This window comes from Astatotilapia calliptera, chromosome 17 (assembly GCF_964374335.1).
Source record: "Astatotilapia calliptera chromosome 17, fAstCal68.1, whole genome shotgun sequence".
Taxonomy (NCBI): domain Eukaryota; kingdom Metazoa; phylum Chordata; class Actinopteri; order Cichliformes; family Cichlidae; genus Astatotilapia; species Astatotilapia calliptera.
In genome coordinates, this window is record NC_137438.1 from 38,590,952 (window position 1) to 38,618,093 (window position 27,142).

At 41.5% G+C, this 27,142-nt stretch overlaps 1 protein-coding gene across 13 annotated transcripts in view; it reads right to left on the reverse strand.

Moving 5' to 3' along the window:
* sgip1a (SH3GL interacting endocytic adaptor 1a) overlaps positions 1-27,142 on the reverse strand; it is an 84,966-nt gene that overhangs the window by 22,566 nt on the left and 35,258 nt on the right. For 4 of the 13 annotated variants that reach the window (XM_080291685.1, XM_080291687.1, XM_080291694.1 and 1 more), the window contains 8 exons: positions 7,900-7,963; positions 7,224-7,245; positions 6,549-6,605; positions 6,211-6,274; positions 5,523-5,698; positions 1,784-1,795; positions 300-322; positions 111-200 (listed from right to left, as the gene is read on the reverse strand). In XM_080291685.1, the coding sequence (XP_080147811.1) occupies positions 111-200; positions 300-322; positions 1,784-1,795; positions 5,523-5,698; positions 6,211-6,274; positions 6,549-6,605; positions 7,224-7,245; positions 7,900-7,963 (508 nt within the window). Of the gene's footprint in view, positions 1-110; positions 201-299; positions 323-1,783; positions 1,796-5,522; positions 5,699-6,210; positions 6,275-6,548; positions 6,606-7,062; positions 7,084-7,223; positions 7,246-7,899; positions 7,964-27,142 lie in introns of all 13 variants that reach the window. The other 9 variants (XM_080291689.1, XM_080291692.1, XM_080291691.1 and 6 more) reach the window with 4 other exon arrangements.

A 27,142-nucleotide genomic window follows, 5' to 3' on the forward strand; every position in this document is an offset into this window, starting at 1 on the left:
CGTGGAACGAGCAAAAAGCTAAAATAGAGACCAACTGCACAAAACTTTTCGGGACTGAAGTGTGATCCAAAGGCAGGAGAAAGGACGAGCAGCGACACCGAGATACACACCTGGGGGGCTGTGGTGCTGGAGCTGGTGTGGGGGCCACGGCGGGTGCAGGAGGGACGACGCGTCTCGGTCTGGCAATCTCTTCACCTGCGCCCAAAATGAAATGTATTTACGTTAATCTTACATCACATCCTCCTAATTTGTCACTTGTAAAAAGCGAGCTTGGCCTGAGGTGATGAAGCTGATACTTACTGGACGTGTTCCTTTTCAAACCCTGTAACGTGGAAAGAAACAACATGGAAATGTAAAAAGTCAAAGACAGGAAACCTCAAATTGTTCTCATATTTGGATCCAACATTCTTCCATCCATGTGTGAGGATTTCTAATAAAACCAAAAAAGATGATCTTAGCTCTTTTATTCTTTTCTTTCTGAAACTTCCCAGTGTGTTTGGACAGAGCAAAGACAACGGCTGTTGAAGGTCGGAGGCTGAACTGCGACTAAATCTGATCAGACTGCACTCAGTTACACTTCGGTTACACTTCACATGAGCGGGCATGACTTGCGGGCATGACTTGCACGCATTCCCCACTTTGGGCGATTTGTCACATTTTTCTAACCGACATTCATCAGTCCAATAAATGACGATGGCCGATATATTCGGGCAGGTGACTTTTTGATGGGCGGAGCAATGTAATCATGCACGGACTGATTTGCGTGCTTAGAACACAGTAAGTCCAAACATGGAGGAACTAGTTGCCAAAAAGTAAAATACAAAGTCACCAATTTGGGATTTCTTTGGCTTTAAACCGGGTGAAAGAGGTAAACCTGAGGATATAACCAAAGAGGTGTGCCGCTCGTGCAGACGTACTGCGCCAGCAAAGACTCAAACATGACTTTGTTGGTTGAAACTAACTTACTCATGGGCAAATACATAAATAAATCGCTCTTGTAAAACGCTCAGCCTATCGCTGTGGTCGATAAATTCGTCCAATCGCCCAACGGTAATAGGTAGAGAAAACTGCCTTAAGCGAGACAGAAAAAATGAAGGGATGCAAAGCTGCTACAACAATCATGCTGTGAACATCAAATCTGTCTGAAAGTGGGATACTGGTAATCTAAATCTGCTTGCAGTGGTTTATGGCGTCTTTAAAGGTTTTCCAAACGTCCTTTGAAGCTGTAAGAAGCCACGTGATAAAATGCGATAGGCGTACAAAAAAAAGAGACCAGTGTTGATGATGGGGAGGCAACAGCACAAACATTACTGCCTTCTCGGCTGTGATCCCAAACACCAAAGTCTAAGAGAGCATGTGTATGAATTCACCACAAGCAGGATGTGAGAGGCCAACAAAAGGCAGATAAGGAGAGAGAAGGCGGCAGGGAGGAGAGCAGATGAGAAGACACGATGGGGAGTGACTGAAGTAAGACATCAAAGGGTCCAAGCTGTCCAAAGTGTAAATTGTGTCCCCAGTAGAGACCAAGCATGAAGCCATTCAAGGCAAAGAAATACCCAAAAGAAGTACACAAGTATATCGCTGATCTTAAAAAGCTAAAAATATTTTTAATGTTAATGAAATTTTGAAACATATTGATTGACTGTTTTAACTGCTGACCCTTACATATTTTCCCTTATTCAACTGACCCCAAGGACAAGGAGAAAAGGAATAAGTGGACATGTGGCACATGCTATGGTACATTTAGTCTAACCCCAGGGAAAAGGAAGAAGAAGCCACTTACCGGGCTACGTCTCTGTGACCAGCAAAAAGGAAGAGAGAAGAGATACCTGATCAGAGAGTGACAAATCAGTAAAGGAGACATCATATACATCAGGATGAGAAGTATTTTTGGCCTGGTTGGCTGAATTTGAGGATGTGGCTCTTACCCAGTCATAAAAAAACGAGCTCATCTGTCTCAGATTTTTATTTTAAATAAGCTCGAACAGCTGTGTGTGTGATGTCAAACAGATAAGAGTTTAAATAAGTCATTCTCACTTTTTTTCCCCAACTCTAGGTTAGTGTTCAAGAACAAAATGTAGTCGCTCTAGAATCTCAAATGGGCTCACTTTTCATCCATCTTTATTCTAATCACTTTCCTGCAAACACCACCCTTTTGCCAACTAATCCTTTAGAGTTTCCTTTTATTCTCCCTTGTAGACTCCATCTGCCCCCTTGGCATCTTTAATTTGAACTGAAATCTCTCCATCTGTCTGTGTCATGTCCACCTCGCATCAGCCATCTCTCCCTCCATCGCTCACTCTTGTGCCTGATCCAGTTGTGCAGTGAGCCGTGAGTGATTAAAGTGATGCAACAGTGGGTGGGAAATGCTCCTAGAAAGGAGACCTCTGATTGGATACACCGGTGAAGGACAAAGCTCTGTATTGCTTGTCATAACCAATCACTGCTGCTTTGCTGTATGTAAACAGGAAGCACAGCAGGAAGCTCTTCGACTCTCACGTTATGACCTTTTAGCCTTTAAAGATACGATGTCGTTTTCTATTTGAAATACGAAAAGAATCAAAAAGAAAACATTGCTTCTTTGCTTTTGGTGCTCGAGTAGGACACATTCTTTGTTTCTGCCCAAAATATTAAAAAGTAAGATGTCAAAGATATCAAATGTCATGTGAGATCTCTTATTTAAGCTCAAACATTTTCACTCCATCCTTGACCTTTTGCTGGCCTCTACTGTTTTCAACCTAGTTGTTTGGACTGAGGGCGCTTAACACTCAAAAACTCATTAAAACCAGATTTAAGAAATCTTAGCCAGCAGAAACACCCTGAAAGACGAGGGCTCACATAGTCCAAATACTTTGGCAGCCACATCATTGTGCATGAGGCGTGAAAACGCTGAGAATAACCTGGCACCGCGATGACGAGTGGCTACAGCCACAGAGAAATCACAAAACAGCCACCGGCCCTATAAATATTTCGCTTTAAATGTAGCTAGCCTATTTTCAGCAGGTAGTAAATGCCAAGACAGATGAAAAGGTTAAGAGGGTGGAGGGGTACAAAGCAAAGGCTTACCGGACTCTTCTACAGAGTTTAGCATCATTTGAGGCAGCAAAGAACAATGAGATGAGAGAGAAAGCAAAATCAAGACAGCACAGGGAGAGAATTAGAAAAATTAAAAAGGAGGAATGGTACATCAACACTGGCATAGCAGAGTCTCTTTTACAACGCAGGCAGTCATCTAAACCCACAGACACGGGCACATGCAGCCGGGATGGTGTTAGCGGTTTTCCCTGGATTCAGTCCCATTTATACATCAACCAAATGAGGTTACAGAAACAACAAACACATACATGCAACAGTCAGGGTTTAGTCTTTCAGTTAGCATGTGGCCTATATTCATTTTTAAAAAAATTATTTTACCCATAGCCATAAAATAACTGTGTGCATGTATGAAGAAAAAGCGCTGGGCAGTTAAACGTCATGCAGATTTGAACCAAAATGAAGAGCAACACCTCAACATCCAACACTCTCAAATATGTCATACAGTTAGGGCCGCACTTAACTAGGGCTGCCACGATTACGTCGACTAGTCACGATTACGTCGACTATCAAAATCGTCGACGACTGATTTAATAGTCGACGCGTCGTTTGAAGCTTTGTAAGATCACAAAAGACGCAGGAATCAGTAGCAGGATTTAAGAGTGTAATAATGGACTGAAACAGAAGATGGCAGCACTGCATGTACAAGGATGCCAGCTGCCGTTAAACCCCGAAGAAGAAGAAGCTGTGTCCCAGAATTCATAGCTCAGTTTATAACAATGGAGGCAGCTAGTTAGTTTTAATATTACTCTTATTATTCTTTCTGGGTCACAAAATAAACATTTAACATATTTTCAGGCGAGAATGTAGCTGTGTAAACCTCAAATATCTGCTCAGTTTATCAGGACACCACATATTTTCAAAAGCACTCCGACGTTTTCGGAGACGTCTGTTACCCACTAGCTTGATAGCTAGCCGGGGGCTAGGCTCACTAGAGCCCGTGAGAACACCGGACTCCCGGCAGATCGTTTTCAAACCCACCGCCGTCCTTCGCTTCTCAGGTTAAACATGATATATGAGTCACTTAGATAACTTAAAAATGTTATTGTTTGGCTTTTTTCAGTATTTTATTTGTTCCTGAGTGAATCGGTTTGGCTGAGATTAAAGTTATAGTTTTTACACAGCTGAATAAACCTCAAGCAGACAGCTGATTATCAGAAGTGTGAGATGCTCCAGAATTTACTCCTGTGTCCTGTTATATTTTAGATAGCAAGGAGTTTATTAAACTTCACCGAAACAATCTGCAAATTTCATTAAAATTTAATAAACTATCATCTTGTCTTTATTTTTAGTTAGCACATACCTTAAACACTTAAAGCTGTAAGCTAATGATAGTTATATAAGAGCAGATGCTGCTGGTGCAATCAGCTGTACTTTTACGTCCAATGGATGATGATCTGATTAATCGACTAATCGCAAAAATAATCGGTGACTAGTCGACTATCAAAATAATCGTTTGTGGCAGCCCTACACTTAACATTTATCTTATTTAGGAGTAGAAGATAAACAACACACAATAAGATGTCAAGTATTAGTGTTCAAAGCCTTATAAATCCAGCTTGTCACACTGAAATAATAGTCCTTTGAAAATGATCAAAAACTGAGAAAGGGTAAGAAATGTAGGTGTGCAACCTTCCAAAAACACAGGCCTCCTCATGCATTAGCTCTTCATACACGTTCACACAGACGTGACCAGCGTGAAAAATCATTCACACGTGATCAGGTTAACAGTCAGTGGGTGAGCACACTGAAGTTGGACTCAATTATTAAGGCCCAGAGGCTCAAATGACCACAGCAGACTGACACACAGGTGCCCACTTTCCTACCTGAATAATTCAAGATAGATACTTAAGCCAGCTCTCCTCACTGGAAAACACTCAAGTTATGGGTCCCAGCTAGAGAGGCAGGGATGTCGCTAATTATGGGCTGTCTGAAGAGGACGCTGGTTAGAATTTGGACTCATCAACTGAGCTGCATCGCTTCAAATAAGAGCTTCACACCCTGCTATTTTGCAGCGGTGCTTAGATGGTTTCTGTTGTGGTAGGACATCTGCCTCGAGTTACTCAAACACTGAAGTCAGCGACTATGACCAAGTCTGACCAAGACTATATCGCCAACACTTGAAATCAATTATATGAAATTAGAGGTCTTTTATCAATCATAACAGAGGAATGAATTGTGATTTCAGTCCTCCTCGTGGTGTCCTTATGTCCCTTCTGAGCAATACTGGTTAAAGCAGCTTTATATTGTAGAGAAACAGTAGCAGCTCAACATATAGTACCACACACAGTAGAAAAGACGATACGTGAGCAACGGCTACATTTATGCACAGTTAAAACCACAAAAAAGAAGAGCAACAGAAATGATGCATGCATGCACGGCTAACTTAAAGCTAGCAGAGACGGACCAGGGAAACCAGATCTACTCACCATGGGAGATGGGGACAGAGCTATGTTGCCTATGGAGGCTTTGAGCTCATCGACTGAGGGTGCCTCCACAACACGATCAGGCGGCAGAGGCTTGATCTTGATCTTGAATTTTTTCCTGTGGTCCTCTTCTTCCTCGGACTCGTCGGAGGAGAAGAAGTGAGACTTTTTGGGGGCAAGTGAAGGAAAAATGTCAAGGAAAACAAACGTTTACATTTCATCTTAAGGTTGATGAGAAACCCGGGAACCACATTCCTCAGTGAAACTTTGTGTGTCGGTACTTAAATCGTTTCTTCTTTACAAAAGTCTGTTTTCTGTGACATCGTCCTGTTTAAGACACATTCACAGACACTTAGAAATGTTCTTTTCTGACCCACTTTATAAATTTGTTTTTAATTACTTTTTTATTAGCCACATAATAAAAATGAAGACTTTTCTGTATCTTAAATCTGGGGCCTAAACACCTTTTTAAAGAACTTGAGCCATTTTATTATCTGTATGCCATTTCTCAGTAAAACACTAATCATATTGATCTGTTCTGTGAGCCACGTCACGTTTGTCTTCCATCACATGCACGACAAAAACTGACCCAACAGTGTGCAGCAAATGCGACACAAACAATGAAGCAATCCAGTTCTTGCCAAGTAACTTGACAGAAACTGCCACGTATTAAAAACTGTGCTGAGGATATCTTCCTCTTCTAATTCATCTTCAGGTCTGATACTGTAGCCTTCATCATCCACCTCAGGAGAGTTCTGAAAGACACAATGAGTCTGAATGATAGTGACAAACAGCAGCTGTTCCTGCAAAGTAAAAAACTCCACACATGCAACCCACACCCACCGTGTAAGCTACACACGTAAACCCGCTGACCTGACGGGACCATCTACAAACAATTAACATATCTGTGAAGCTGTTGATCTGTTTTATAAAACCACAGATCAACACAGAAGAGTCACGACATGAAAGTGAAACCAACAAACAGTCTTGAAAGTCAGCTTGGACCTACAAAGCAGCGTTTTTACTTACGTATCTGTCCCAGTCGATATCTCCATAGAAGCCATTCGGGGCCCCGTTCGTCTTCTTCTGAGAGCGAGAAGACAGAAACAGTTTGACTAAAATCTCACCTAACAAAACACGATACAACATACCTGCAACTGCATTACACACCTACACAGAGGAACTACGTCTCAGCTAATCTCCCCCAAACACCTTGAACCTCCAGATTTAAGTCACAAAGCTTTTACTCTGAGGCTACTCTGTTACGTTAGCGGCTCTTCAAGTCATCAAATTGGCTGTTTTTTGGGTTTTTTTTAATGTTAGTTGATGGAGCTGAACATGACTTGGTGTTGTTCCCCTAACGCCCCCCCACACCCCCACAAAGCTTCCTCAGAGAGTGCGCTAAAGAACAGATAGCTGAAACAGCTGCACTTGCATCAGGCTGATGAGTTAAAGAACATACTGCGACGTCTATGACCAGTCTAAGCTCTACACACTACACTTCTCTAGAGTGTGGTCTAGTCTAAAAAGCTGAGCTCAGTACCGATTCAACCTCTCGAGGTTCCTGTCAGGTGAAAAGAACAGAAAAAGAAAAAACACAAAAACAATGTGCCTCACAAATTTCTCTGATGACACAGGCTTACATAAACCCCAATTAATAAATACATAAAACTGTTTATGTACTAGATCGTTTCTGTTACTTACACCATCTCTGTCTGGAGACCCCCTGTGCAAACCAAAAGAAAGGAAAATGTTACTTAAGACACAACTTCTTCATTTAAGTGAGTCTTTTTCTGATTAATCCAGTTTTCACATGATCACACTTCCACAGACACGCAGGTTCATAACACTTCAACTGTTTTGTGTAGGATTAGAACATGGCTACAAAAATTCAAAGATTGACTAAACAAACGCCAAAGGCAGCAGTTTCCTGTATTATGACTGTCGTAGTTACATAAATGCAGAACATTTCTTCCCTTTATCTTACACAAAAAACAAGCAACAAGTATTGTAAGCTGGTGTATTATTTTAGAGATCCTAAATAACACATGACATACAATAAAGTGGTCTATAAAGTCTATACAGTATTCAGCAGTGACTCGTAATTGGCTGGAAGACCCTTGGGCCGTAGATGATTACAGGAAGCTGCTGTCTAGCATTTCATGTATTTGACATGAACCACACTTAATATTAATCCTGTAATTGTTCTTCCTGACCACAATCCCTTCATTCTTCTGCCATAAATATGCATAACCTACTGTCACATATCATCCCCCCCCCCCCCCGAGTGTTCAGTCAGCCTGTAGCTCCACTTCACAGCATCATAGTGAAGCACTAATAAGCTCTGTGCGTGGATCAAACAACACAACAGAGGACTTACGCGGAATCATTGTCCTTCTCTTTCTTCCGTATCCCAAAGGCCTTCCTGGTACGTTTTTTCAATCCTGAAAAGAGAAAAAGGTGAATTATTCTATGCAGACACAAAGACGTGACTAGAAGTTGACGGTTTCGTGGGTTAAAGGCTCAGTGAACGACTCATCCATCACCCAGGAAATTAAAGAAAATGTTTTATGTGTTATTTAGTGACTAGTTGCATCAATGCGAGGTCAAAAAAAAGGATGAAAACAAAGTTTTCTGAGCACAGCGAACATCAAGAAAGCAGCCGCTGAGAAACTGCTGACTTTTAATGCACTGAACAGGAATGTGATTACTAGCTCAAAATGCTCGCAGACAAATAAACATCAAATCAAGCAGACAAACTCACAAGGTGAGAACAAAATCAGCCATAAAGTTACTGGAGTTGGTAATTACTCAGTAATTCAGGGGTCATACCAAACCAGCCTTCTACAGTCATAATCTCACCTACACATCACCTCACATCTCCTGAAGCTCTACTGGAGCCGCTCATTGAAACACAACACAAATGATTACAGCGCTGGTGTGTTTAGGCCTCGAGGAAGCTCGGGCGAGTTCATGCCTTAAAACAAAACGCATTTACTCCGTGGACTTGGTACAGCTGCGGGACAAAAGGTGAAAAACAAGAAATGCAGACATTGTTCACATGAAACTTCTGGACTTTCTCCTGTTTTACCAATTTAAGCACAAAGTATCCTGTTTGTTCAGGAATTACTCTACAAAAACGACTCTGCCAGTTGACCAGCACATTAGTCCAGCTTCAAGTTCTAAAAATTAAATATGTAATCTTCTCCTAGTCCCAGCTTAGTCCTCCTGTCTATGAAATGAGTCATGTTTAGTTACATTAGGCTAAACAAACTCAAATGCTCGCACCTCTTTCTTACCCCAAATGAAGGCCCAGTTGTCCTCCATTTCTTCTCCAATGTTTCCCTTACTCTCATACTTCCTCCTCTTTGTGTGGTTGCGATCTCATCACATAATCTAAGGACCAACCTATTTTTTCTCCTCATACCACATGCAGTTACACACAAGTCTCCAACCAGAAACTTGATGCTACTTCACACACACACAAAACGGTATCATGCTCCCGTCCTTGATGTGTTCTGGTACTCAAATTCAACACCAGTGACCCTACTCATGAATAAAAGACAAATATCATCATTGTAGTCTCCTGCTAAAAATTAAGAGCGTCTACAGTCCTCTGCTCACCTAAGAAGTGTCATAAGCTGGATAACAGGAAACCACACCGAAGCTCAGCAGACTACTACAGCAGACCCACAGGGAAAAAAGGAGAGTACCTGCAGCTTGTTTACATTTTTTCCATGTTTTTATTTCATTTCTCCACTCGACTAATTTTGCATCAGAATGAGAAATCAATCTGAGAAGGCCTCCAGGACACAGACGCTCTCGCCCAGAAATACTCTCCCATTGATTCTGCCAACATATTCAGCCTTGCATCCTATTAATGGTGACTGTCAAGGTTCAAATAAATATCCCGCTGCTTATAATCAGCACCAGCACACATACAGAAAGACTAAAGGCAGTTTCATATGTTGCACGTAAGGACATGATCTGTCTTTATATACGAAAAGGTAGACACACACACACACACACACACACACACACACACACACACACACACCACTGCAGAATATTCATGATGCCAAGAGCGTCATGAATTCTGACGGACACGAGTAGATCAGGTGTTGGAAAGAAGTGCTCGTTTCTATAAAGGCAAGGTCAAAAATAAGAGTTTAGGTAAGGTCAGAAATCTTATTTCCACTTTGCGTGGCTACATGAGGCACACGATGAGTACTCTTTCATATGAAAACATCGGCTTTGAATCAGTGAGGTCACTGAGGTCGTGGATGAAGAGCAGGAAGGTTTCCGTTTTTCTTTTAACGCTTTCTTATCCTTTCATCTTATGGTAATGCATCACCCGTCTAACACGTTACAGACCTTAAACAAACAGCCATCGATGGCCTTCAGCGAAGCGACAAAGTACCAAAACACAACAAGTATTATTACTTTCATGTACTTCAGCAGGGCGACTGTGGAAGCCATCATGCTGTTTGTGTGTCCCTGTGAGTACATACGTATGTGTCGTTTGCACACATACACAGACAGCTCCTCCCCTCAACTGATGTCGAGCTTTACCCCTTTCCCTTTCAAAGTACAGACGACTTCATTTCGCGATGCCAAACTGCAATCTCTTCTTTCAATCTCTGGCTTTCCCAGACCAGTTTCCCCTCCTGATCTCAGTGAACCATCTGTGGGAGGCTTCCAGATGAGGACACAGCGTGCTCTCTCTCAGCCTTTAGTATAACGGATGGAAGGAGCTTAAATTGTTCCTTCAACAGCTGGGCTACCAAGGCACAGACATTTATTTTAGTCTGATATCGTCCTGTCCGATTAATCTTTGAACAGTTTGACTTATGGCTCGCTCACACTGGGGTGGAGTTTTCCTAGTTTTAATGAGGTTGCAACTAGGAAACCAATGAATAAGTAAGCAAGTAAACAAACATAAATGGGAATAAAATGAATAAATAAATAATAATCAGTGGACCCACTGACGCAGAAAGTTTTTTTGGTGCCAAACCTTAAAGTACTGCAAATAGTTGCAACAACCAACTGGTCTCCAACAGACTGATCATGCAACACAACCAACCAACCTGATCCCACAGTAACTGCACAGGTCACCAGGTGGGAGGCAACCTGTCTCCAAACGATCACGGCCTGATGTGAACTGACTGCAAACGCTTGCAGACAGACCGGTTTGCAAATGACTGCAGACTCATGTAACCTGAGTCAGTCTGCAGCAACGAGCATGACTCATCTTTGCGTTTTTGATGGGGGACGTGACAGCTGGGTGCTAAATGTTTGTGTTGTGGCTATTTTAAAAAAATAATAATAAGATTGTCGAGCACCTTTATCATCATTCAGTTAAATCACCAACCTGCAGCAACTACATGAATCTTTATAGACAAACTGCTGTTTGAAATCTGAGGTAAACGTGAATTTTTCTGAGAACATAGATGGCAACAAATTTGCGACTGCCAGTTTACCAGTTAATCGCCGTCCCATCACACATGTTATTATTATCAACTTGACCCCATTCGATCCCAAACTAACAGATCGACAGCAGACTAAATGTTTAACCCCTTCACGCGCAGCGGTCACCACAGTGGACAGCTATTCAAAGGCTGTTTTCTTTTATTTGTGTCAGTCTTGATGGTATACTTGCTCAAACCACTCCATACCTGCCACCCACTGGTCAGCCAGTGGACTGACTAAGTGGACATGTAAAAAAAACTCTTTGAAAAGTACATGTTTTAAAAAGAATGAAGTTCAAAAATCTTTTTTTATGCCTAAAGATGAATAAAAATCCTGATTGAGGTTGTAAAAATCCATGCATGAAAGGGTTAAATCACAATCTGAATGCACCAAAGCTGCTTCAAAGAGCGATGAACCCGATCTCATTTTCAAAGGCAACACGATCGTTCGTGTCACAATTTTGTTCATCGCACAGTCTCCGGTCGGTGTTTTCCTAGTGTCGCTGTAGCATTAGCTAAAGAGTTGTTTTGACTAAAAATACAAAAATCCAGTTGGAAGCATAAAAGTCGTTTACTTTTATATGTTTCCTCTCGTGAGGCTCAGTTAAGGCCAGCAGGAAGATTCTGGGCCGTGATGGTTTTCAAAGTGAACCAAAATGTCAGAAATCCAGTTCTTTCTTGACATCTTACTTGTTTCAGATTTGACAGCTTAAATAAATACCCCTTTACTTCTATTTTGGGGTTTGTTTCTACTACTTCCCTGAAGCAGCAGCTGACATATTCACAGCTGTACTAAGAAAATGCACATGTATGTGTGTTGTTTGGCTCTTTCAGCGCACATTACCTTAAATGAGTTCAACCCTGCAGGACTATTTTGTTTTATGGGAATTACCTCTTATTGCTTTTATGAAGCTTATTTTTATTTCATGTCCATCTACTATAAAACAGCACTCCCAATAATTAAAGAGTGCAAGAAAAGGACAATAACACAGTATAATGAACAAGGAAAATGTCGTTTTATTGGAGGTCATTACAATGTTTAGCATTGAAATACGCACACATAAAAATACATCAGAACAGATATTTGTATTCACACACGACTCCACCAAACGTTTGTATTTTTAAATAACCCAATAAATGATTATTCCTTGTTAGGACCAGTGCAGGACCTGCACCATGACATGAATGCATGAATGTGTGTGGCAGGAGTTCATTAACAAAGAGGGAAATAACAGGGTTTGTGGTGCATACTATTTAATGACTTGATGGCTTCCGTTCAGAAGGATGTGCTAACGTAATTAGTGGTCTCTTCTCAAGACACAGTAATGCAATTTCAGGAAAAGCCAAAGGACATGAAGCCAAACAGGACAGGACACTGCCAAATCTAAAAAACTACAAGGCACTTGAAGAGCAACAGCACACCACATTTTTTTCCCTAGAAGACTGTGGGTCTCTGTACTAATTTCTATGGAATTCAAATAATGTTGATTTGTTAAAAATGTGTGGCTCAGGCCAACCTTGGAGGAGGAGGAAGCTGAACAAGAGATGGTGTTATCACATCTCTGTGAGATCTACCCTGCAGCCTCAATCGAGTGTTTGTCACTAACAGTCTTCCATAAAAACAAACCATCACCTTGAACAACTGCAATTATTAAACTGAGCACATGTGCAAAAGAGCTCATTACATGCTGTTGCCATGACGATTAACCTGAAGATTGTATATTACTTGCTCAGTGCTCATGTGGAATTTTTGCAGGTAGACAAACAGAGCACATAGACACAAACCAAAACACCTCTGAGAAAAATACCCGTCTTGTATACCTGATGTGTTGTCAGGTAGAAAAGGCAAATTAGGAAATGAGGGGCACAGCTGCAGTTGTGCAATTACGGAGCCTCAAGAATACAAAAAAAACAGATGCAGAGGGGTGCAAGATGCACCGATCCATCTTTATGATCCATGTTTGGTGGATATTCCACCCGTTTTTAAAAAATGTGTGCTATTCTGCTTTTTTATTTCACTACAATTTCATCGACTACTGTCAGCAGGAAACTAAAGCAAACCAAGTCCGTGTACAGCACCTACTGCGTTATTTCCTGACGCCTTACACATCTGGGATCTATTGCATTAGCCCTAGCTATATAAGAAACAAAGGAACCAAAACATTAAACAATGCTCTGGAAACAAACTCCAAATCGCACATGGATAAAAATAAAACTCCTGCATGTAGCCATGGGCCAACATACATGTGGAGAACAGCTCTGCTTCTGCAGCAGCAGCTCAGAGGCCGTTAACAAGCTGCTCCAAATGGGGAAGAGACAAAGAGGCTCAATCTGCTCGCCAACCAGAAAAACACACACACATACACAGCTAATGCTGCCAGCTACAGCAGTAGAGACCATGCCAGGCCACTCCAGACTCTGAATGCGAGACCTGTGCTGCTGTGCATAGTAATCAGAAAGGAAGATAATACACCACTGAGATTTAACAGCAGAGGTGTTGAATGAAAAAGAAGGAAAAAAATGGGAGCTCATTTCATTTAGACATGGAATAAATATCTTAAACTCATTTTTAAAACGTGTTCGACGTCTTTTGCTTGGATAAAACAACATGTTTGGAAATGATAAGCTGGTGTGTGCCGTGCATGTCGGAGCGCGCTCAGGTGGGAGAGTGGCAGGGGACAACTGCGACGGGAAGATGGTGTGTTGAGTTGTTGTGGGTATTAGGGCTGAACGATATATCGCATTTGCGATAATATCGCGACATGATCAAGTGCAATTTTCTAACCGCAAAGGCTGCGATTATACTCTGGACATGTCCAAATTCATGGGCTGCATCCTCCTGAGGCCGCATTTGTAGACCGATTACGTCACAGCGACGCGCCGAAGGCTGTCCAAATTACTACCATATCCCAGAATTCATAGCGCGGCCCAGCCAAACTCCAGTTTCCAACAATGGCGGCCGCTACTAAGTTTTAAAATTACTCATACTAATCTTTCTGGGTCACAAAATAAACTTTTAACATATTTTCAGGCGAGAAAGTAGTTGTGTAAACATCAAATATCTGCTCGGTTTATCAAGATATCCCATATTTGCAAAAGTGCTTCGACGTTTTCAGAGGCGTCTGCTACCCACCAGCTCGACAGCTAGCCGGGAGCTCGAGGGTTACTGATGCGGCCGAGAACGGCACAACTCCCGGCACATCATTTTCAGATCACCGCGGAGTTTCGCTGCTCGGGTTAAACGTGATATATAAGTCACTTAGACAACCTAAAAATGTTATTGTTGGGCTTTTTTCAGTGTTTTGTTTGTTCGTGAGTAAATCGGTTTGGCTGAGATTAAAGTTATTAGATTAGATAAAATAAAACTTTATTAATCCCCCGGGTGGGTTCCTCCTTGGTTTTCACACAGCTGACTAAACGTCAAACAGAAAACTTATTAAACAGAAGTATGGGACAGTCGAGAATTTACACCAGTGTCTGGTTATATTTTAGATAGCAAGAAGCAGACGGCCGAGTTTATTAAACTCCACCGAGACAGCGGTGACGCTAATCAGAACTAGACCGTCCAATTTCACGCCTTTAAATTTTAAAGGCGTGTTTGTGTGTGTGTTTATACAATTGCTATTATGTTTGCACTTTATGTGTAATGTTACTGACTGCAGAGATCAGTAAGATGTGTGTATTTTTTATTTATTAGTTTTATTTATTTAGTATTATTTTTTAATTGAATGACTGTCTAGTAGTTCACAGATGTCGAAAAACTGAGTGTGGTAAAGCCACTGATTTTGTTTATGTATATTTCTGCAATCTGCACATTGTACTGACTTTCATTTTAATGTTTACACCAGGGTTCCTTGTCAGCACTTTATGCTCAGATGTTTGTAAGCTAAAAATAAACTATTGTGTATGTTCAAATATACTGTTGTGATTGAAGAAGTTAAATAAAAATGTCAGTCATCAATTCATGCATCACCTCATGTCATCATAACAGAGGTCTGTCTTCCAGGAAAGAACAGTTTAAAATTAATGTAATATAGTATTGGCCATACTATATGATGTATTGCTTGTCTTTGTTTAATAATACAGAAGACAAAGACCTTAAAAAATAATCGCATATCGCATCGCAATCGCAATATTGGGGCAAAAAATCGCAATTAGATTATTTTCCATAATCGTTCAGCCCTAGTGGGTATTGAGTCATGCTGTTGACTAAGCACGAGGAAAAGCATGTGGATCCACTGACAGGCAGGCAGGCAAGTAATTAGCGATACAGGACGAAGGCAGGCAGGCACAGAAACGAGCACACAGAAAAATAAACAACTGCAGACAAACAGCAGCGAGCAGGGAGATGGGATGCAGACAGACTGACGTACAGTAAAGAAACAGAGATCGACCGGCGCAATGCAAACAAGCGGTTTAAAGGGCTCTTTTGTTGGAGTGACTCATTCATCTTACTGGCTCTGAGAGGGAGAAGGAAGAGAAGACGTGAGAGAAAGAAACCCTTCTCTGACCTCCCAGTGTACCAGCAATGATACCCAGGCAAAAAAAGAAAGACCTCTATTATCTCAAGCAGACATGTAGCTGAATGCAGCTTCTATTTTATTTCAAGTACTGTTTTTGCAGCCTTGCAGTCTGAAAAGATATCTGTTAACTAAAGACGTGCTAATGAAAAGCACATGCTCCTATTCAGTAGTTACAAACTAAGAATTAACCTTCAAAAATGAAGCCAAATGGATTTAATGACAAAGTATGTCAGCTCATTCCAAAGACAAATATTTGCACAAACGAGGAAGCTCTCAAATCATTCAGCCTTCCCTGTTTACAACCATTTTATCTCTGCTTGCAGAGGAAGGAAGGAAGCAATTTATTCTATATTCTCCATCTACTTTCTTCTCTGCTAGTCTCTGGATTTAATCTGCCAGTTCTCTGATCTTCATCTCAACTACCTCCGAAATGGAGATAGAAGTCAGAGGGGAAGGGGAGACGACATCGTGTCAGTGGAAGTGTCCCCCCCCCCCCCGCAGTCTCATTACCTTGGAGAACAAACAGGAAACTGCCATGTGGGGGCACGGCCTATGAAAACCTCCAGATATCACCACCAGGAGTAAATCTCTTCTGTGTGTGTGTGTGTGTGTGTGTGTGTGTGTGTGTGTGTGTGTGTGTGTGTGTGTGTGTGTGTGTGTGTGTAAGACAAAGAGAGTGCCAGTTTGTGAATGCTAAAATTAGAACTTGACTGTACAGGCCAGGTGGCTGCGCTGTCAGCCATCGTGTGCAACGCTCGCAGTAACAATGTATCCACAATGAACACACAACTCCACACGTACGCATATTAGGAAGTGGATAGTTTTGATGCACGCACACACTGAGTGACGTCACACACCTCTAAATAAAGTGGGTCAGAGCCAGAAACCAAACAGCGGCGTGCGAGCGGTTGGTGCAGAGATGAACAAAAACTGAATGTGAGGATGGTGGTGATGCAGCCTTATATGTCTGCACTCTCTTTATTACTCGATATTTAGTGTTGTATTTATTCTTTTAGGTTTATGATGCTGTCATAGGTACAGACAAATTTCTTTCACACTGCTGCCATCACAGCATTTCATCCTTAATTAAAACCTTCCTTATTTATTCAAGTTTCCTTAAACATCAGAGATTTACAACATATTAAATGTTAAAAAATGAAACATTAGCTAGAACCAGAGTTGCTATTTATTACCTCTCTGTGTCCATCTCTTCCTGCGTCCCATTATTGCTCATCCCCTGCTTCACTATAAACAGCCTGCACTCAAGCTTCTCATCCCCAGGCTCCAAATAGCATCCACCAAGGACTGCGCTACAAATGACCCTGCTGCAGAGCCAACAAAGTAGCTATTAACATAGATCATTGGTGTAAGGACACGGGGGGAAATGTCTAATTTGCTGACAAAAAATCTTTACACATATGAGATGCTGACATGAGAATCGAGGACACCCCTTAAAGTGATCCTGCTCGTGCCACAGCGTGACCTTCTGACTTCGGCCTCCTTCATATAGTTACCAAATGTATATTTCTGATAAAATGATCAAAGATAAAGCTGTTTTTATTTTTGAAAGCATAATTGTTAAAGCATCAGCAAACCCCAAGTTAGGTAATGATTTCGGTACATAAACATATGTATATTTGAAACTTTAATAAGACAAAAGGCAATGATTTCTTACAAGAGCTTTTCAAATGTTTTCACACACACACACACACACACACACACACACACCTAAATATGACTAATGCCAGCATACAGTTGTCCTAACCACTGCCAGGCCTCAGACTTCTCCCTCAAGACAAGTCCGTGGCTATTTCAGTCATGCCCTCCTATCAAAACACATCAGCGCCGCTGCCACTGGGGAGGGGAGGGGGGACAGTAGAGCTTCTTTTGGCCACATTAGTCTGACAGTGCCCTGAAATATAGCAGCATAGTTGAATCTCCACCCAAAGGAGGATATCTCCCTTCCCTGTATAAGCATGTGGCATTTCAGAGCTGTAAGAACTTGTAAGAACGCCATCTCCCCTCAGTCTTTTTCCTGATAATAACTCACATCACATACAGGCTTTCATGAAAGAAAAAAAGATTCTGCATTATGAAATTCCTTTCAGATAAATAGCTTTAAAGGTGTTTAGGTGGTACCACATTTCTGCTCAAGATGATGAGAATTATAATAATAATAATAATAATCAGCAGCATAGGGGACTGTCTCTACACCACAGACTTCAGCCACTGCACAGAGACCTGCCATCTTCAGAAGTTTCCTGATGACTCTGCGGTGGTTGGATGCATCAGCAGGGATGATGAGACAGAGTACCGGGCTGTGGTCGACTCCTTTGTCACGTGGTGTGAGCAGAATCATCTGCAGCTCAACGTGGCAAAGACCAAGGAACTGATCGTGGACTTCAGGAAGACCAGGAAACACTTGACCCCTGTTTCAATCAAGGGGTTCAGTGTTGACATTGTGGAGGACTATAAATACCTTGGAGTACACATTGACAATAAACTGGACTGGGCTAAAAACACCACAGCACTTTATAGGAAGGGCCAGAGTCGTCTCTATTTTTTGAGGCGACTGAGGTCCTTCAGCATCTGCAAGAAAATGCTGAGGATTTTCTATGAGTCTGTGGTGGCCAGTGCGATCCTCTATGCTGTTGCATGCTGGGGGAGCAGGCTGAGGGTCGCAGATGCCAACAGACTCGATAAACTGATTCGTAAGGCCAGCAATGTTGTGGGGATGGAGCTGGACTCCCTCAAGGTGGTGTCGGAGAGGCGGATGTTGTCCAAGATAAAGACAATGTTGGATAACACCTCCCACCCACTCCATGACATGCTGGTCAGTAGGGATGGGTACCGGTATCTGGTGCCATGATGGCACCGGTTCTGACATAAACGGTAGTAACCAGACCGAAAAGCAGCGCACATTTCGGTGCTTTATTTCCCTGAGATGTCACACACTCTGGATTCTAGCCAATCATTTTACCTTTGCAAGCGTAGTAGGTGGGGCCAGGTACGTACGTTCTTGTAGAGCAGAGCTACAGATTAAAAATGCCCAAGGCGAAGTCTGGCTGTACTTCACAGCAAAATATGCAAACTCAGCAGCAACAAGTGCTTTAAGCTGATACTGTGATACTGTCAAAGGAGGTAACACCTCAAATCCGATGAAACACCTGGCGACGCATAGCGTTTTTTTTAAAAGCCGAGAAATGCGCCGTATTTGATAGCTTGCTGCGAGACCTCACACCGAGCACATCTACTGCGGGTGGGTTGCCAGTTATCGGACCCGGAGTTAGCAACATCCCCCAAAAACCCGAAGAATAGAGTCCTGGCCCCTAGCCCTGCCAGTGTAGCAGAAATGATGATGAGGATGATGATGGCAGCAGCCGTTCTTCTCTGCGTGAGTAGCTTAATGTTGTTAGTGTGTAATTTACGTTGAGTAGGCTAACCACGTTATTACATTAATGCATGTAAGGTGAACTAGCAAACATCATCATAGCTACATGCGGCTGTCTTCTTGTTTGATGGCAGATACTCCCTTCACCCTGGCCAAAAAAGCTAAAATGACCAAAGAAAAAGTGGAAAACAGCTGAACATGAGAGGTTTTTGGACAAAGTGTGTGTTCTTCATTCTTTAAGCACCGGCACCGTTTCAAAAGTACCGGTTTGGTACTGGTATCGGATAAAACCTAAACGATACCCATCCCTACTGGTCAGTCACAGGAGCACGTTCAGTGAGAGACTGAGATCACCAAAAAGCACCACTGAACGACACAGGAAATCATTCCTGCCTCTGGCTCCCTGTACAACGCATCCACTTAACACGCTGTTTACTGCAACGGCTACACCCTTCTTGCACATGTTCTTCCTTTTTCAGCTATTTATTAACAAGTGACTTTTATGTATATATATTCCTGTATATATTGTGCTATTCTTAGTTAGTGTATTGTCTGTCTCTGTTAATGTTTGTTTATAATGGAGCACTGTAACGAAAAAATAATTTTCCCTAGGGCTCAATAAAGTATTCTGATAAGTTGTCTACAACAGACGCTCACTTGTGATTGGAGATTAAAATAGCAAGGCCAGTCCCTTATTATGTTGGCTTCAAGACATGATGAGTTCATCCAGTGCGTCTGGACGTATTGATCAAGACAGTTTTAATTGTTGGGCTTTTTCTCTGCATGTATTATTGTAGGGTCTGCCTTACAATATAAAGCGCCTTGAGGTGACTGTTGTTGTGATTTGGCGCTGTATAAATAAAGTTGAATTGAATTGACTGTAGTTTTTAATTAACAGAAATGAAAGGGCCTGCTACATAAAAATACAATAGGCTACAGTGTGAGCAAAGAAGATGATTTTGAAGTTTAACAGTTTACACACACACACACACACTAACAAGCGACATTTAGAGGCTCATGAAGCTCTGTGTCATTATCAAAGAACATTGAGTAAAATATAAATATGAGTGAAAACAAGTAATTTCCTGCAGCACTGCCTGAACACTGCTCTACATGTATTTATTGACTTGTGGTCAGTGTTTTCAATCCCATAAGTAAGATGGTCAGGATAATCTCTCTGACACAGCCCAGCAGCATCAACACAAAACAAATGTGATTCATTTTAATAACCCTTTAAACCCCACCACAGAACCAAGTCTTTATATTTTGACCTGCTGTAGCATTTCAAGTTAATATGCATCAATACAACTGACATATCCCAAATTTCAATAATATGCATGCATTAGGTCCATAGTAACAAGATAAATTGCAAAAAAGTGCAATAAACTACAGAAAAATTGAAAATATATATTTTTTTTTAAACACACATTTGTAGTTAGAGCAGGGCGATATGATCAAAAATATTTATCACGAAAATCTGCGATAACGATATAACTGACGAAATAACTGACACTAGACAAAATACTTTACAACTCCACAACTTTATTAGTGCAAAAAAAACACATCAATGTATTTTCACTTAAACAAGCAGCTGTTTTTTATCTGCATTAAAATAAATATAAAAATTTAACAGTGCAAATGCAAATTTCTTGCTGACAGTTTAACCAAAAGGCATTTCCAGTGGAAACTGGCCGACATATCCTCAGCATAACCATGTATAATATCCACAAAACTTAAAGAGGTTATACACACACAATACAGTAATATTATGTTGAAGCACAGTACGTATCACTCCGCGAGGCTCCGCCTACGATAGCCGTAATGCTCCGACAATCCATCAAGCGGTGCGGCTTCGTAGCTTAGCAAAGTCGTACTGAAGCATTTGACAGATTTTCGAGCGCCGTGTACATAAAATCATTTCGAGGTCAGTAAACATAACCAGAGTTCATACATAAGGCACACGGGATTATAAGGGGCTCTGTCGATTTTCAGAAAAATCAAAGGATTGGAAAATACGGCGCACTTAAAATCAAACACGGTAATAACGACGGCTCGCTAGCATGCGCTACCAAAAATAGTGCTTTGTTGTGTATCTGACGGACGAAAGCTAAACCAGTTCCACACCAGTGAAGCTGCAGCATTTTTACAAACCAGTTCAGATTCATCTGTTTCATTCAACGATCCGCTTTCGCTCTTCTCTGTTACGGTTCGGCGTTGGTAGTGTATTGTTTTAGGCGTTTTGGTTTGGCGTGACTGTTATGTGTTTCCTGTTTTACTTTGAAAGTCTGTGTTATCTTAGTGTGTTCAGTTTACGTTTCCTTGTCTCGTCAGGTCTAATTTGCCCCAGCTGTGTTTCCCTCCTGTGATCCATTCCCTAATTGCTCCTATGTATTTAAGCCCTGTGTTTCTGTATGTCATGGTCGCGATCTTCCCCCCCGTTGTAAATAGTTTGGCGCCTTGTGTTGTGATGTAAATAAATATCATATTTTGCTTTAAAGAAAATAGTGGTCGATACTTTCGTTTTGGGATTATTTTTGTGGAAGCCCGTATTAGTTTTTTTTATGAGTTCGCCCTCCTTAAGAGCAGTGAGCTTGGGGGCCCTTTTTTCCCTTTTTTTCTATTTTTCCTGAGTTGCACGCCGGTTGCCTAGGCCGGGGTGTAACATCTCATTCTTCGTATGAAAAGAAAGGCACCGCGTATGCGCGTTTTACCCATATTCTATCGTGATATTTCATTTTCTTATCGTTGCCCGACATTACACCGGTATTAACGTGAACGGTATGATATGGCCCAGCCCTACTTGTAGTTACAGAAATTTCACATGTATATCCCTCAAAACGGCAAATGTAAAAAGGTTCGATAAAATGTGTCTGAAGGTTCTCAGTCATCCAGGTCATCGAAGTCAAAGGAGCTTGCAAAGAAAAGCGTCTGGACTTCTTTAAGTTGCTTGAATACTTTGAGTTCCCTCCCCAGACGCCTTAACGCCCACTCACATCCTGGGCCATCTGACCTCAGGAATTCGCAGGATAAGGTGGGGCCAGGTTTCACAACGAGCTCATCCGAAACCCTGGCTGACTTTGACCCACACCCAGTTTCACACCTTGGCTCAGGCGATTAGAGGATCATCAGGGGGTCCTTTTGTCCCTCTGTGGGGGGAAACTCCCACTGGATTTAAATCCAGAACTGAAGAAGCTTCTCGGATGAGAGGTGAAACGTCTTCAAGCAACTTAAAGAAGTCCAGACACTTTTCTTTGCAAGCTCCTTTGACATTAGATAAAATAGTTTCCAACCACAGGAAATTTATTTCGAGTGTCTTCATAGTTTCATTTTTGAGATGCACTCATTTTTACAAACTGCAGGAAAAAGGAAAAAAAATATTATTTTGCACAATTTGCAAAAAACCAGCACGTGCAAGCACCTCACTTCAAGGTGACAGTAACTCTAAGCAAAGCTGAAAGTCGTTCAGGAAAAAAATATTTAGAGGAAACTAATCTTGTGTGCCACTAAGTGCCACCATCTTTGTCGTAAGAAGATAAGAAAAGAAGGAGCAAAATAAAAAACAAACAAAAGAACCAACTTTGCTTTATGGCTGCTTGAGCATTTTCTTTTTTTTTTTTTTATTTAAACAAGCTCTCAGCGCACGATTCAACCTCCCGTCTTATTACAAAGACAGCTGTTGCTCACTGTGAGCTACCTTGATTCACAGAATCTGTTCTGAGATTGTGATAAATACATAAAGTGCTCTCTGGGCCCAACTATCCAGAGATTCTTGTCTTGGCTTCATTTTAATATCAAATACAGTGACTCAAAGCAGCTGAGCCATGAGGCACAAGACAGTGTGGGTGTACAATGAAGCGTGATTCACTGATGAGAGGATGTTATTTTTTCTTCTCAAAACCACGAGATCGGTGTTTGCACAGAGTTTGAACTCGGCAGTATTAAGGAGGAGGATGAAGAGCAGGAGGACGAGGGAGGATAAAGGATCGAGACTGTGGTGAGAAAACGTTTGCGATGCACCCACAGCCTTGATCGAGATAAAACAGGCCTAGGAGGCCATCGTGATTCTGCTAATAATGATTAAGAATAAAAAATGTAATTGAGAATCAACACACATGCTCATTACAAAAATACTGTGAAGTTAGTCGTGGAAATATAGCTAAAATCTTCCTTATGTATTCTATTACACGCTGAAACACACACACACACACACACACACACACACACACACACACAGTTAATCTTTTTATATGGGGAAAGTAGGAAAGTAATACTAGCAAACTAACAGGAGCAAGTCTGGTCATCAATGACAGGTCAATCAGTATTTGTTTAGATGTTAAGGGAGCAACACTGGAAACTGACAAATTAGACACTTGGCTCAAACACAACCTGTGATCTTTCGCTCGTTTGTTCTTGTTTTTTCAAGCTTAAGCGGTGCATCCCATGTACTGAAGCACTTCAATGATAAGCGCATGTAAAGGCTTACCCCTGTGCTGTGTAGTGCAATCTGACATGGCTGCATTACCATCGTTTCCTTTGTGAAGCTAATTCACAGTAAATCCTTCACAATGTGTCATCGTGTCGGTTGGCACAGGAGTGTTCATATTTTTCACATTATAGAGAAAACGGAGTAGCAGAACAAACTGAGTTCAGGGGAAATACACGGCGCTGCGGTGCAGTTTTTGGCACGTCGACAGTCCGTGAGCTCGGCTTCAGTCCAAGAAAACCATCCAAGCAAAAATAAGGATCTTGGAACATTAAGTTTATTTGCCCACCTTAATTGCTTTGATGGTAAAACTGCCAAACTTGAGCAAATGAAATCAAGTGCATATTTAACGACAGTTAAAAAGCCTGTCATGCTACACAAAGTCCTCTGAAAGTCCTTTATGATCCTCAGCACAGTTTCACATTCAGGTGCCACAAAGTAAGCGTTTGTTAGGAGACATAATCCCATTTTTCTTACCATTGTACTGTGTTTTACTACATCATCAAATAACCAAGTAGATAAATAACTGTGATGCTGTCTATGCCTTGGATGCTTGTAACAACTGAAGCTGAGCGTTTTAATGAAGCTTATGAAATCATGCAAAAATGAAAAACCCAAGTTAAAAAGTCTTGGACCAAGAAAAATTCAGGGAAAATAAAAAAATAAATCTGATTACCACTTTATGAATGTTTTATTTTGTTGTTTGTCTGTTTTTTCTTATATTGTGTTTAAAGTTTAGATATGTTGAGTATTTGCTGTTAGTTCAGCTATTTTCCAGCCACGGAGGAGGAGGTGGTGCGAAAGACACGAGGGTGTCGGAACATCTGAAAGACGGGAACGATCAGAGCGACGAGCAGCTGATCCCAGGTCAGGTTATAAATCTGCGCACAATCAGAAGCTTTCCACACAAGCAGCTCTGCACACACAGCTCACTGCCAGGCTGCATGTGTGTGGTCTCACCCAGATGAGGCTCGATAACAAAAAAATGTCGATACATATCAGCGGCTCAGATGCAACCTGGTCACGTCCTCCTCCCGCGTGCCCAGAGGGAAGAACCGGAAATTACTTTGTTTGTTGATTCACAATTATGAAAATGAGGACAATAAGGGGGCGGGGCTGAGAGAAGAAAGAACGCAGGCGAGAGGAGTCGAGTCAATGCGCCACACCGTGTTGTCTTTTACTTCTCGTGCGTCTTATTGTGACATGATCCTAAAAAGCCGGCCCAAATTCCTGCGGATTACATTTGCCTTAGTTCCTCCACTAATCTCAGTTCTCTCTGGTTACAGCAGACCACTGCTTCCACCCCTCCCTTATTCACACCCAGATTACAGGTTTGGCCAGATTTTGGTTGGCGAAAGAATTTCTGACTGTCTATGTTTCACAAAGAAAAAAAAAAATGATGGAAAGCCTCTGACAGCATGTTTTCACAGTGACGGTCCTCAAATTAAAATCATGAAAACACAAACGAGTATCGAAAAAGAAAAGCTGGGCAGAGGAAGAAACCGTAACGTAAGGAGAGAAAGAAAAAAACAAGAGGAGAGAAACCAGTATGAACCACAAGATCTGGAAACACTTTGAGGGAACAGACCATCATTCCCAGCGTCACTAACGCCCAGCAACCCGGAGTTATGGAAAAGCTTATATAACCCACAAGTTGACTCAAGCTACACATACACACTGCACCTACTTTGTAAATACCCAGCAAAAAAAAGAAATGCACAAATAATAATAATGATTGAAGAAAACAGGCAAAACGTAGAACAATTCTCATTTCTTTCATAATCCTAAAGATTTGGGACCTTTTCTGTGATATTCCTCAATCATTTTGTGTTTTTATTCGTCAATATGTGCTGCAAACATCGAGCACACGATGCTGTAAACAGGTTTTCCAAAAAGCAGTGATTCCATGTTATGTAACCAGCTGCTACTTCTAAACCAACAAAGGGCCATTTCAGGAGAGAATCCTGCGATAACTGCAGCACTTAAGTAATGGAGATAGAAAGAGGCCAAGTTAACATCGAATGCATTCGACCTGCTGAATGTGCAGATGGATCATACACAGATGCAGAACAGTTTGCACTGATGTGCTCTCAGAGAGTTTAAAAAGTGCTGGGCAGAGATGGATTATCCCCTCTCCTGTGATTAAAAAGAACATATACAATGTTTTTAATGCACGTGTTCTGTAAGAGTTTCAATTTTAGGTCAATGAAATGAAATAAAGACACAACGACTAAATATTTTACTGAGGAAGGCAATCTCAGAGATGATTATGAGATGGCCTGCGGGCGCTGAGAAGCTGAGTGACTAAATTAACACGTTGCACGATTACATTTAGAAAGTAACTTGGGATTGCACTATACTGGAAGACGAAGAAGACGAAGACGAATTATTTTTTTAATTATAAAAATACAGAAAAGTATATTTTACATCAAATTAATCTTATCATAATAATATAAAACACTTCTATCGCAGACATAAGGCACTAAAAGTGATGCTGATGTTCTCAAATAGTAACAAAGTATTTGCTCAGAGCCTCGTGACTTGCAGGAGGAGAAAAACAGCAAAGAAAACCTTGTGATTCTGGGAGGAAGCACTTGGTACATGCTGTGTTTGCATTTACTGACGTTTAAAGATGACATATTCTGCTCAAATTCAAAAACTGAGTTGGGCAGCCCGATCTTTGATCACAGGAAACGGGACCAAGACGTTTCCCTGTCACTGCATAGCTGTCAGAAATTATAGACAGAGGTTAACACGAGGCAAACAGTGAAGGAGTCACTTCCTTTGCCAACCCTTTAATTTGTTCCACCAGAGTGGATCTGCCTCGGCCATTTGTTATATATGGATCCGAGTCTTTCAACAATGAAGTTGTTAAAGAAATGAATGTTGGAGAGACTAGTCTGGTATAATGAAAAGGACTGCACATCATGACTTTGGTTTAGCGGCACAAACCAGAGAGAATACTTTGTTTTTTGTTCTATCGCTCTCTGTTTTTCCCTTTTATCAGTTTGTCACATATAAAATTTGACTTTTAGAACAAAATCGAATGAGGGTCTGATGAATGAAATAAAACTGAACTCGATGCCTCGCAATCAAGAACGAAAAACAAGAATGTAACGTCGGCGCTACGCAAAATCCCTGATTGTAGGAAACTGTGACGGACTGCCACGAGGGTGAAAGCTTTGCCACATTTGCATTTAAGATCTACATTTGCTGGACTTACAGAGTGCATCCTCCACGCGAACGTCGTTCTCAGTCCCTCTTCTTCCTCCACTGATGAGTCTCAATGATATTTGCATAAAAATGGCCCAGAGAAAAACACAATATGAAAAGTCCATTGCGCCCATCTTTCATTATAGACACAAACAACCCTTCTTTCAGCAGCATCTTACAGCGGCACTGCAGATGACAGGTGCTTTGTGTGGTTCACTTTCACTGAGTTTTCTCTCAGCTGCAGTCCTCCAAACCCAAAGTCTCCTTTTCTCCCCTTCTGTCCCTCTCTCTGCTGATACGGTGAAAATCAATGACTCCTCTATTCTGCAGACTGGCCTGACGTCTGCTAATGAAATCCTATCTGCTGTGAGTCATCCATCTGAGCTCCTGGGCTATGACTGGCAGATGGACCATCTCATCAACATCATTTATCATCTCTATCTCACACACTCACACACACACACACACAGGGAACATTCACTTACACAAACTAAAGTGTGTCATTTGCACAAGTGAACAATAACTGATGTCCCAGTTTATATTAG